Consider the following 13082-nt stretch of genomic DNA (forward strand, 5'->3'; position numbering starts at 1 on the left):
GGTCCGAACCATGGCACTTTGGAAGAGTTACTGTTCTTCTCTGAGCCTCAGGTGGCTTGTCTGTAGAATGGGGGCTGGAACAGAAACTACCCAAGGGGGCTGCCGGGATTTGGGGGTGAGAGAACACAGCTAGGCACCTGGTGCAGGCCAGGGCTCAAAATGTCAGCTGTCCACTGGCCACTCCATGGCTGTTGGCTGCATAGTGGGTTGAACCCGCAGCCCCATGGACCAACTAAAGCTCCTCAAAATGCAAGTCAACACTATTACTCACCCACATTTGCCCCACCACCCCAGACTGGGGGATCCTTGAAGGCAGGACTGCGGTGGTCTCCTTTCCTCCCTGGGCCTTAATGTCCTGGCACAGCCCAGGAGAGGGATGGTCCTGTGACAATCCTGTGGATTCTCTTTCAAAGGATTTCCTTCAAAGGTCCCCTCCTCTACCAAGCTGCTCAGGCCAAACCCTTGGTGTCATCTTGGCCTCCTGTCTTTCTCTCACACCTGACCTCCCCACCAGGAAAGGCTGTCCACTCCACACTCACAATGCCTAGTTCCTGCCCTTCTCAGGTCCCCACTGCTTCCCTAGACCACACAGTGGGGGCAGCCTCCCCACTGGGCTCCCGGCTTGAGCCCTCAGCACCCCCAGGCCTTCCCCCGACAGCAGCCAGGGGGTCCTTTTGAACCCTCTATCTGATTGTGTCACTTCTCTGCTCACATCTTTCTCTGCGTACTCCCCCTGGCCGTGCTAGCCTCCCTGTGGCACCAGGATCCATGCCAGTGTGGTGCCACCTCGGTCCCTTGTGCCTACGACTCCTTCCTGGAACTCTCTTTGACACGGCTCTCCCTTGCCTCCCTCAGGCCTCTGCTCAGGGAGCCTCCCCAACACCCGTCCCCAAAACCCTTGGTCTGCAAAAGCACTCAGCAGCTCCTACCACCCGATCTCTATCTTGTTCTATTCTATTTCCTCACCGGAGAAGGCTGGCTCCAAGCCGGTGGGGAGCTATATCTGATTTGATCTGCACTCCCTGACCCTGGCAGATGCTCACAGAATAGGTACTGGATGAATGAACAAATTAAGAATGGCACTAATTCTTAAACTAGCATTTTTGATTTTGACATTTGACCTCTGGTAATTCCAATTTTACAAAAAAGAAAACTGAGGCTCAGAGCAGTGAAGAGGGCGTGTCAAGAGCTGTGGTTTGAACTCATAGCTGCTGGACTCCAGACTCGGCACACTGAAGCAGGATGGGACTCTCCCTCCCACCACGTACCTTGGCAGCCCTGGGATGATGGCCACATGCAGCCATCCCTTGGGACATGCTGGGTTTGGGAAAATGGCCCAGACAAAAGCCTGGAACAGAAAATGAGACTGCACAACCCACACTGGACCAGAGGGCTGTACAGACTGTGGGGACCATGGGGTGGGCTCCCAATTCAGTTGGGAGTGTTCAGAGGGGGCATCTCAGCAGAAAGGACACTCCTGTGCTAATGAGTCCGCATTACTGGGGAACAGCTGGAAAAGCATGTAGGCAGATGGAACAGCATGAACAAGTACAGAGGTCAGAAACTGCCCAACCCAGTCGGTGTGCATCTATAAAGAACTAGAGGAGTTTGGTACTACTGAACCCGGCATAAGAGAACAGCCCGCAGTGGGTGGTAGCATCAGGAAACAAAGAGTCATTAAAGGGAGAAGGGGCTGCTCAGCAAGTGCCATGTTGAAAAACAGTTTATTTTATCCCAGTTCAACAAAGGTTTGGTAAGCTATATTAGAGGGAGGAGTATGTATTATAGCTTCTGGCTTAGCAGCAGTCCATCAAAGCCTGCTTATTTTGTAAGCATGCCTGTTTCAAACACAAAGCTGTAGGCTTCTAGAGATCTTCCTGTCTTCACGAGGGCCTGAGCTTTGTGGACTGACCTGGAAGGTACCAGGCTAACAGGGCATGGCCCAGCCTCAGCTCACAGGTGAGGTTGCAGTAGTGTCTGGGATGTGGGCTTCAGGAGCAGTGACCCATGGTAGAGTAGCAGCTGGGTTCTACACTCCAGTCCAGCCCGCCCCCAAGCTGGGGTGCCTTGGGCAAGGACGGTAACCTCCCCATGCCTCAGTTTCCCCACTGGCAAAATGGAGATGATGACCACAAAGGGTTACAGAGAGAATTAAAGGAGGGGAGAGTGCAAAGCCAATGGTAATGGCTATTGGTTTGGATTCTTAGAATGAACATGTTCATCAACAGAACAAGGACCCAAGAACAGAAGGACCCTCCGGGAACTCAGAACAGCATGTACACAGGGAGGGCATGGGGAAAAGCCCACTGTATCTCAGAACTATTTCTTAACTTCATTTTTACTTATATAAATAGTTAACTATACACATTTGTATTATAAAAAATTCACAGGGACGCCTGGGTGGCTCAGCCAGTTAAGCATCTGCCTTCAGCTCAGGTCATGATCTCAGGGTCCTGGGATCGAGTCTCACGTTGGGTTCCCTGCTCAGTGGCGAGTCTGCTCTCCCTGTGCCTGCACCTCCCCCTGCTTGTGCTTGATCTCTCTCTTTCTCTCTCTGACAAATAAATAAAATCTTAAAAATTCACATGATCAAGTGACGATTATAGGCCCCCTTGTCTACCACCTCCTGAAGTAAGAAACCAACAGCGTCAGGCATGGGTCCTTTGGCGTTTTTCCATGCAGTGACATGGGCTGCCAGCGGGCAGAGTTCAGAATGGGGTTTGGAGTTTGGGCCTGAGGCTCCCAGAGTTAAGTGAGGCTGGGAGGCTGGCTCTGGAGCATCTGCCACCCGCTGCCTCCCCGCGAGGCTGTGACTCAGTGACCCGCTCCCCCTCCTCAAGGAATCCATCACAGGTGGCTGACTCATGCCAGCACACGCTGCGCTGAAGAAAGAAAAGACGACGCTTTTAGAGCCTGTGACTTAGGAACCTACGTCAGTGTCTCTGATAGATTTTAGAAACCTATAGATGGAGCCAGGCCCCAAACCCAGGCCCCTCCTGCCCTCCTCCTGGGGGCTGGGTGATTCAGCGAGGAGTCTGGGCTGCTGGGGGCTGCCAGTGCAGCTTGGAACATGTGATCTTGGACGTCTGACTGCTGGCCGACCTCCTGATGGACAGATAAGAAGGCCATGGGGCAAGTGCAAGCTGGATGCTGGGAGATAAAGGGGTGGGCGCCAGCTGTGAACCTCGCCCGTCATCAGGGCACACTGTGGCGGCTGGCTTTCTTGTCGAGCACCCTCTGTCTGAGCGCTCCTAGGAGGCATGCACCCGGAACAAGGGAGAGTGGGGAGTTTCCACTCCTTGCAAGGGGACAAGGACAGAGGGTGACCTCAGCTGTGACCTGGAGTGAATGGACATAGTGGTCATAGCTCAAGATGCTGGCATAGCTCAAGATGCTGGCTTGACCAAGATGCTGGCAAGGAGAAGCAACAAGGAGACAGGGGACGCAGGGAGAGAGCAGGGCCCTGGTACCAGGCTGCCTGGGTTCAAATTCTACTTAAGTCCTTGTGCCTTGTTGTCCTCAGAGCTGTTATGAGGACTAAATAGACTAATCTGGGAAAGTGACAGGTAGGAACCCAATAGGGGACAGCCATAAGGCAAGGGCTGCCGTGGCGCTTTCCTAGAATCCCCAGCCTGCCCTGACCAGAGAAGAGCCATTTCTTGAACAACATCCATGCACATTTTATAAGCACACTTGTACCCAGGTGACAGTGGGCACCAGCTGGTGAAATCACGGATGCTCCCACTAACGGAAGACAAGGCAGGTCAGGGAAGGGGCACCAACGTGTGTCCCTTTTCCAAGGTGTTAAGTGCTTTGTATTTTAATTTGTTCATGTCTTACAACCTGTGAGGGCAGTACTAGTATCCCCATTTTACAGATGAGGACACTGAGGCTCAAAGAGGCTCAACTGCCCAGCGTCATTCCATCCGTGAGCCCTGTAGCCAGGGCTCTTGACCCCAGGTCTGTCTGACCACAAAAAGCAAGTCCCACTTCACCCAGAGCCAGCCAGGGGCCCCACCACAGCCTGTCTGAGGGGAGGTGACTGCAGCCATGGGCACGACTGCCAAGGGGAGGAGGGTATGGTGCTGGGCTAGCTCCTGGGTGGTGGTCCTGCTTCTCTTGTGTCCACCCCAGGCTGGGGGCCGACAGGGTCCCTTCTTTGCTCGTTGTTGGGGGCACAAATATTTGTTTAAGCCGGATGATCATACCCCCAAGGGGAGGCCCCCACAATTGAGAGCTGTGTGTGTACATCTGCTCATCTTCAACCGTCAACTCTCAGATAGGCCTTCCCTTTGCCCCTATCTCAGCGGGGTTCCTCTCTCTCTCCCCACCAGAGCACCCCTTCATCTCCCTGCTCTTCAACACTGGAGTGTACCAGACATCAGTCCTCAAACCACACTGGCCTCAAGACCTTGGGTTTCTGGGGCGCCTAGGTGGCTCGGTTGTTAAGTGTCGGCCTTCAGCTCGGGTAATGACCCCAGGGTCCTGGGATCGAGCTCCGCATGGGGGTTATCTGCTCAGGGGGTAGCCTGCTTCTCCCTCTCCCTCTCTCACTCTCCCTGTGTGGGCTTTCTTGCTCTGCCTCTCTTTCTCAAAATAAATAAAATCTTAAAAAAAAAAAAAAAAAGACTTTGGGTGCTTATATTTTGGTGCTATGGACCCTTTGCCAACATCCTCTCTTCACTGATGACTCCCACATTCACATTCCAGCTCAGAACAATCTCCTGAACCATACCTCTGACCCCAAATGAAACATATCCAAAACCAAACAACCGCTTCCCAGCCCTACCACCCATAGAATCCATGCGTGCCCAAGCCTCTGTATCTAGAAAATGGGACCTCCTGGTTGTCCAGACAAAAACTAAGAGGTGGTTCTGATTCCACTCTTGCCCTCACCACCCACATCCAACTGATCAGTAAGTCTTGTTGACTCCACGTCTCTGATCGGATCACTTCTCTCCAATTCGGCTGCACAACCATGGACCGTGACCTCCACTCTTGGCCCCTTTACTTCCCCCCCCCACAGCTGTCACGGTGAGCTTTCTGAAGTTTCGCTGTCCAGCAGAGCTTTCTCTGATGATAAAGATGGTATATAGCACTAATACGGTAGCCACTAGTCTCTCTTAGTAAAGTCCTTGAAATGGGACTAGTGAGACCGATAGACGGAATTTTTCACTTTATTTAATTTTAATGAATTTAAATTTAAATAGCCCCACCCGGCTAATGGCTACCATATTGGATAGTATAGTTCTAAGCCACAAATCTGATCACATTGCTTTCCTGCTTACAACTCTCCCATGGCTTCCCATCACCACCACCATAAAATCCAAATCAGGGAGCACAGCGTGGACCCTGTGACTTCATTTAACCCCTAAAATGTGGCATAAGTAACCTTCTCTGCTTTTACACTGCAGAGAGCCCTGAGCTCTTATGGATAAAGGCCACTCTGCCAGAAAGAACACACACAGAGGCCACATGGAGAGGAGAGTCCCCGAGACTATGTGGGGAGAGACAGTTCCTGTAACACCAGTGTCCTAGCCCAGCCCAGCCTTGTAGCCACCCGGCAGGAACTGTGGGAAGGGAGGGCACCTGCCCTGTCTAAAGGGGCAGCTGCCCCTTGGATCCAGATGGAAGTTGCCAATGGGATGTGGGCCCAGTGTGGCTAGAGCCTCCGACTTTGAAAAGGCAGAAGTCTGGACTCCCAATCTTTAGATACTGGCTCTGACGTGTCTGAACGCTGGATAGGACAAACATAGCTTGTCTTTGGGCTGGGTGTGGCCAGGGAGTTCGCAACGTCTGATTCAGATGTCAGGGACCAGAGGCAGGTGTTCTGACAGAGGCTACAAGAGGGCAAGCAGAAGCCAGGAGCGGCCAGTGGCTCAGTCTGGCTGGGACTGGGAAGGGGAACTATGGAACATGGGACAGAGCTGTGTGATCTTGGGCAAGACACTCAGCCTCTCTGGGTCCTGTCTCAGTTTCCTCATCTGTAACATGCAGCCACCTCACAGGGTTATTGAGAGGCCCCCCTGTGATAATACGTAAGAGGAGCTGGAAAGGGAGCAGCGCGTGTGGGACAACTTCTGCCAGTTCCCGCTGGGCTTCCCCGGCACGCCCACATGCACTTGCTCACATCCTTGACTCAGGATCTCAAGTTCCTGGTTCTAGCAATAAAACAACAGTAATGCCTGAGTGGTCCTTTGGGGCCTACCAGGTACTTTCAAACCACGCCACTTTCCCCGCTCCCCTGCTTCCTTCCTCATCACAGTACCTACCACCCGCCCACTGAAATGCTTCTACATTTATATATTGTCTGTCTCGCTCCACCAGCGAAGGAATTCCAGTCCATTCTACCTATTCTGGGCAGCCCCAGAGCCGAAAGCCTACCCTCGAACACAGAAGATGTCCCATAAATGTTTTTTGAATGAATGTGTAATAGCTCATTTCATCCTCTTACAAACTTTGTGAACTGGGTGGTATGATTCTATTATTACCATCATCACATCCTCCCCCTAAAGATGGCTAGGATGGGTGCAGTGAGGGGCGCCTGGGTGGCTCAGCTGGTTAAGCATCTGGCTTCGGCTCAGGTTGTAATCCCGTGGTCCTGGGATCAAGTCCCACATCAGGCTCCTTGCTCAGCAGGGAGCCTCCTTCTCCCCTGCCTGCTGTTTCCCCCTGTTTGTGCTTGCTCTCTGTCTCTCTCTTGCCCGCTCTCTCTGTGTCAGATAAATAAATAAAATCTTTAAAAGAAAAAGAAAAAGGTGGGTGCGGTGACTTGGAGGGTACTGGTTGGCCAAGAGGGGAAGTGCTGGGACACACGCTCACCATGGCCTTCTCACCATCTACTGCCTTCCCTGTTGGGAAGAAGAGAAGCCCCTTCCTGAACCAGCGGGCAGGGGCTCCATGCCTCGGGAAACCTGGAACCCCCACCCAGATTCTCAGCAGGAAACGCCTGGGACCCTGACGCTGGTTAGGCTCTGCCTGGGGGACGGGGCGGTGGCGGGGGCAAGGGAGCGCACATCTCTACCACCTGGTTCCTGGGAGGAAGGGACAGGGAGCGGGTCAAAGGGGCCCACGCAGGGTCTCCATACCTTGTTGATGCTGAACTGCCCCTCAAAGCGGCAGCCGGCCCCGTTGTTCAGCGGGATCTTCATAGAGTTGTCAATGTGCCCCACCTCATGCCTGCCCATCTCATCTTGTATGTCCAGCCCGACCACTGCAGGGGACAAGGGGAGGAGAGAGTCACAAATGCCCATAGCAGTGGGGGTGGGGCCAGCCCTCTCCTCCCTGGATGCCCGCCCCCCATCTACTCCTTGGACATGGGGGTCCCAAGCCATCTAGGTGTTCACAGTCTGGGGCCCAGAGCTGCAGAGAGGAAGGCTGCTGACAGAGGAGGAAAAGAAGGGTGATGGCTGGACTAAAAGGGAACAAGCACACAAGGATCCATCCCTGTCGCCGCCTGAGGCTGCAGAGGAAGAGGGGAAAGAGCTGGGGTGGGGGGGTAGCAGCTAATGGCGCAGGGGATGGAGGACCACAGGCTGCAGGGGTGACTACTCTGCTAAATACAAGGCTACAGAGAGAAGCAGAGGGTAGAGGTTCAAAGGCTGTCTGAATCCTGGCCCGCCTTTTACCCGCTGTGCAACCCTGGCCAAGGCACATAACCCTGATGCCTGTTTCTCTGGAAAATGGGGGTGATAATGACCTTCCTTGGAGAATTACACAGATCGAATGATGAATGGCGGCACCTAAAGGGTTTCAGTCTCTGGATTTGTTGGGCAAACAGGTCCAGGCAGTCATTCATTGGCTTCACTCATCATTCATTCACTCACATCTTCTTTTACCCAATGTCTATTCTTGAAGGCCCTGCCCTCCTGGAGCTCGGGCGCTTTTCTGGGTTGTTCAGTACAGCGAATGGGAAACCTGGGGCCCAGCAGTTCTGGTCCTTGCCTCCAGTGTGACTTTCCATCTGTGACTCAGCTTCCCAATCTGTAAAACGGGCAGGCCCACGCCAACTGCATTCCCTGAGATGGTCTAAGTGGCATGGGTTTGTAAACCACGAAAACGCAGAAAATTCCCTGGAAGAAGCACTTGAAAGGAGGCTGCAACCCAGAGGAAGAGCAGCTGGAAGCAATTTTATGTGAGCCAAGCCTAGAAGGGAAACATGGGAACGACTGTATTCCTCAGTGGAGATGGGGAAGCAAGTAAGGGCCCATCCATAGAAAGAAATGTGATGTAGTCACTAAAAATGATGCTCATGGGTCTGTAGTATATGGGAAATTCTGACGCCGTAATGTTTGATTTAAAAGAAATGCAAACAGGTCTCTGTTTGACTCAGCAGCTCCGCCTTTAGGAGCCCGTACTCCAGACACACACATGTCCAGACGTGTGTGCAAAGGCTGCTCTGGGCAACTTTATTTGAAATTGTGACCACTGGAGGCAGCCCAGCTGCTCTCAACAACTGGTCGACGGAAGAGCCCCTTCCGGAATGCTGGGCAGCAGGTACATGGACGGGGCATCTACACATGGGGCGAGGTGGCTCAGAGCAGCCAGTGACTAAGAACTTCAGCTCTGGGGCTGCCACTTTCTGTGGTTCCTGGCTCTGCCCATTCCCAGCTGTGGGACCTTGAGCAAGTCGCCTAACCTTCCTGTGCCTCAGCTTCCTCCTCTACCCTAAGCGTGTGAGGATTAAAAAAATTAAAAAGGCACTTACTATGTGCTAGACACCCTTGTAAGTGCTTTTTGTATAAGAACGTAACATCTAAGCATCCCTGTGGGGGAGATATTATCAGACCCATTCTCTACTGGGGACACTAAAGCACAGAGAGGCTAAGTAACTTGCCTGAGATCCCACAGCTAAGAAACAGAGTTTCAATCCAGAGGCCACACCCTTTGGCCACTCGGCTAAAGCACCTCTCGTATTTATGCACTAGCACAGCCAAAGAATTCAGGACAGAGACTGGATTGGAGTAGGAGCAGAATAAATGGCAACTGTGGTTATCATCTTACTAATATGATGAGTAATATAAGAACAGCTCCAAGATATTAGCAGAAAAAAAAAACCAAGAAACCCCAGAAAGGTCCCGTGTAGTTGAGTCCCAGTTAAGTAAAAAGAAAAAAGAACAAAAAAAAAACAAAAACCAAAAACCAAAAAACATCCCCACCTAAACATGATACAGGTTTGCAGACAGACAGACAGACAGACACACACACACACACACACACACACACACACACACAGAGGGGTGGGAAAGGAGTCCCAACTATTAGCAGAAGCTTCTTCTGGGGTAGATGGCATCCCAGGGAATACGTATTTCTTTTACTTTTTTCTTTATACATTTTTGTATTTTGAACATGATTTTTTTAAAGGCAAAAATATATTCCTGTAGTAGTTCATGATAAAATATTACTTCTTAAAGCAGGATATGAAATTGCACAGGCAGCGTGATCTCAGCCATGTTTAGAAACGCAGAGAAAGGAAGGCTAACGGGATGGAATGGCGTCAAATGTCAAGTGACGCTGCCGTTGGGGGAGGAATTACGGATTTCTTCTCTCTGCTGCTCCGGATTTTCCAAAGGTACAATGATGAGCGTGCATTTTTTTTCTCTAATGAAAATGTGAAGTTCTACTTTTAAAGAGAAGCCAGGGTGCGGGGCTCAAGCAGGAGCCTCCTGGGTTCAGCTTACGGCCCCGCAGAGCAGCGGGCGCAGTGGGTGGACGCAGCCTGAAGCTTGAGGTTGCCTGGCCCCTCCTGGGCCACGGCCCGTCACTGGGCTGGAGCCTGGAACCACATCCCTTCCCTCCCCTGCCCTGCTCATCCCAGTCCTCTGGCCTAAGAATTTCCTTGTTCCAGAGACCGGACCAACTCCTGAATGAGAAGCTGCCAGATGAATTATTTTTCTAAGAGAAAGAGAAAAAAATAAAAATAAAACTGACCAATTTCAACAGGTTCCCTGGCTCGGGGCCCACCGTGGCTTCAAAACTGTGATGTAATTCTCACCAAAAGCAATAACAGAACTGAATCTCTCCCTATATCTGCCCACAGACACACCCGTTGTTCTGTCCTTCAGGAGGAAGGGAGTGGGCGGGAGAAGGGCCCGCATCGGGTTATGTGCCAGGCTGGGGCAAAGGGACAGTAGAACCCCAGCCCAGGAGGGGACACCCAGTCCACTTGATAAGTTTGGAAACCGGCTCATCAGACCCTCCCAGAAACCCCAGGCAATAGACAGCACTAAACCCATTTTTACAGAAGAGGAAACAGGCTCAGAGAGGTTACACCGTCGCCAGGGTCACACAGTCTTAGTGGGCAAAAGAGCCAGATTCTGACTCCAAACCAGATCTCCAATGAGTTTTGTTCTATACCTAGTAATTCATGGTCTTGATTAAAACAAATCAAACAGAGCATGAAGTGAAAAACCAAGCTTCCTGACAGCTGCTAATAGCTCAGACCTGCATCCTTCTCCAGGTGATTGATCTTGGTTGGTGGTAGGTCTCCTTGCCCCAAGATGCTCGAGAAGTTATGTGACCCCCCCCACCACCTCCACCACACATCACCCTGCAGACTCTAGCCAGGGATATGGGTAATAACAGCCGGCCTCCCCCCGACTGCCACTGGGTAGGATAAACTGTGGCATATGCCACGGCTCCCCATGAAATCAGGTTGTGATTAGCCCTCCCGTGAACACACATCTCTGCTTGTCCTCTCACATCCCCCACACCCTTCCCCTTCCTCGGAGAGCCCTCTCTCAATAACTCACTTGCAGAAAATCTCTGGGCTCTGACTCTTGGGAACCTGAGGTGAGAGACAGCCCCCACCAGCACATCAACAGGGCTACTCTCCAGGGGTAATCCCCATTAGCATTTTCATGGACTTTGTATTCCAGAAAACCTCCAAATGCATGCAGAGTTGATTACATTCACCTGTCTAAAAAAGAGTAAGGAGAATCTTATGCTACCTGCTATTTGTAGCTTGCCCTGTTTGCTGACCCATCCTGGTCATCTTGTCATTTCTGCATACCCGGCTCTGCCTAACAGAGGGCTCTTGCTGGAGCAGAGGGCTGTCGGGAATACTCACATTCGCAGTGCAAATTGGGTAGGCTGATGTTCAGGCTGACGTCAATTTTGCCCCCACTGTCCTTGTCCGGGTCATCAACGTAGAGCTCATTCACGCTAAGGGAGACAAGTACAGAAGCCTTTGTTGAGGTGGGGCCACATCCCAGCTGCAGGGGCAAGCCAGGGGCCCCTTTCCTTGGTGACCACTGTGCAATTAACTAGAACTCCCATCTCGGGGAAGCATGTGCCTGCTCAGGCACAGGGGATCGGGGCTCCCATCTGGAGGGCCCTCTCCAGATGCTGGCCTTACCACTTAGAGGGAGGGGGATGGGGGAGTGGTAAAGGCACAGCTTTCAGAGTCAGACACATTCAAGTTCTAATCCTGGCTCTGCCAGTCTTTCTATGTGAACTTGGCAGGTAACGTCACCTCCGTGAACCCATCTGTTCAATGGGACACCACCACTCGCAATTAATGGGGTGTCTGAACATTTGAGAAATAGAAGTCTTACTAGGCGTCAGGACCCAGCACCACCGGGCACATGGTACCTTACTCCCTACTCTCTTGGGCCCCCACCCACTCAGCTGGGGAAGGGGAATTCCCTGGGTGGTCACGCTCAGCGTCCAGTGCTCATAAAGCCCTAGGGTGAGCACGGGGTCTGAGACACGACTAATCAGTGTTCTGTGGCTGCTGTACCAAATGTTCACAAAGCTGGTGGCTTTAAAACAACACACACTTATTCTCTTGCCCTCCTGTAGGTCAGAAGTATAACACGGGTATGGGGCTGTGCTCCTTCTGGAGGTTCCAGAATCCTTCATCTTGCCTTTCTCAGTTTCTAGAGGCTGCCAAGGCATCTGCTTTTGGCACAGGTCCTGATCCCAGGGTCCTGGGATTGAGCCCCGGCATCGGTCTGCCTGCTCAGCAGAAAGCCTACTTCTCCCTCTCCCACTCCCCCTGCTTATAGTACCTCTCTCACTGCCTCTCTCTCTGTCAAATAAATAAATAAAAATCTTTAAAAAAAAGAAACAGTGGGCTCAAAGAGTCAACCTGGGGCTTGTTTCCTTGTGGGAGTCACAAGAATCTTCCTGCAGACAAAAGAGTGACAGATTGCTGGGGCTCCAGCCCATTAAACCAGGAAAGTCCCAGCTGGGCCTATGTGCATTCATGTTATCCCACCTGTTCCTGTGAAATGTCCTGATCTGCATTTTAGAACCAGGAAACAAGCTCAGAGAGGGTGAGTCCCATCTCCAAGGTCACACAGCAGGAAATGGCAGAGGTAAAATCCCAACCCGGGTCTGCTTTCTGCCTGAGCCCCAGGCTTTCCAGGGGCCTATGCTATCTCCCCTGCTCTGGCTCTCAACTGCTAAGGTCAAGGGCAAAAAAGGCGGGGGAGGAGGGCTGGCTCTCTGAGGCCACACACAGGGTGTGGGGAGGGAAGATAGGAGACGGTGCTTGGCAGGCTCATAGAGTTGGCCCCTATCAGGGAACAAAAAGAACAAATGAGCTAGTGGGAGAGGAGCAAGCGGGAGCACTGGAGGTATGGGGGCAGGGGGAGAATGGCTATCTCCACAGCCCAACTCTCCTCCTCAGCCTGCAGGGCCCTATTTCTACCCCAGCCTTGATTTGCAACTCCAAAGGGCTACTGAGTGATGAGACTGCTGGGTGATTAACAGACCCTCACCAAAGACAGGAGACCCTGCTTCCCTTCCCAAACAAGCAAGAGTTTTCCTTGAAGCCACTCACCTGCCCACCTACGAGGCGGGATCTCAGCACATCACTGAGGGATTGTGGGATGATGTCACCCCTGGCAATCCTCTGGAGGTGACCTCAGTGCAGAGAGGTGAATCCCAGGTGTGGCACCAAGGTGAGCTCACCCTCGAGGCCCCAGGGGGCCTTTCCCAGCTCACAGAGCCCAGGCTCCCTAGTGCCATCTAGAATAAAGGGGCTGAGGTGCTCGGGAAGAGACAGAGAGCCTGCCTGCTGGCCTGCAGCGCTGAGGCCGGTCTGGTTATGCAAGGCCAGAACCCGCTGCTCCCAG

The 13082-nt window shown here is 52.3% G+C and overlaps 1 protein-coding gene across 1 annotated transcript in view; it reads right to left on the reverse strand.

Annotated features, from left to right (window-relative positions):
* Positions 1-13082, reverse strand: part of ERGIC1 (endoplasmic reticulum-golgi intermediate compartment 1) — a 99507-nt gene that overhangs the window by 25055 nt on the left and 61370 nt on the right. Inside the window, exons 4-5 of the mRNA XM_080803456.1 lie at positions 11069-11163; positions 7089-7213 (exon numbers count right to left, since the gene is read on the reverse strand). Coding sequence (XP_080659582.1) covers positions 7089-7213; positions 11069-11163 — 220 coding nt within the window. The remainder of the gene's footprint in view (positions 1-7088; positions 7214-11068; positions 11164-13082) is intronic.

The sequence above is a fragment of the Martes martes genome (genome assembly GCF_963455335.1).
Source record: "Martes martes genome assembly, chromosome: 5".
NCBI lineage: Eukaryota > Metazoa > Chordata > Mammalia > Carnivora > Mustelidae > Martes > Martes martes.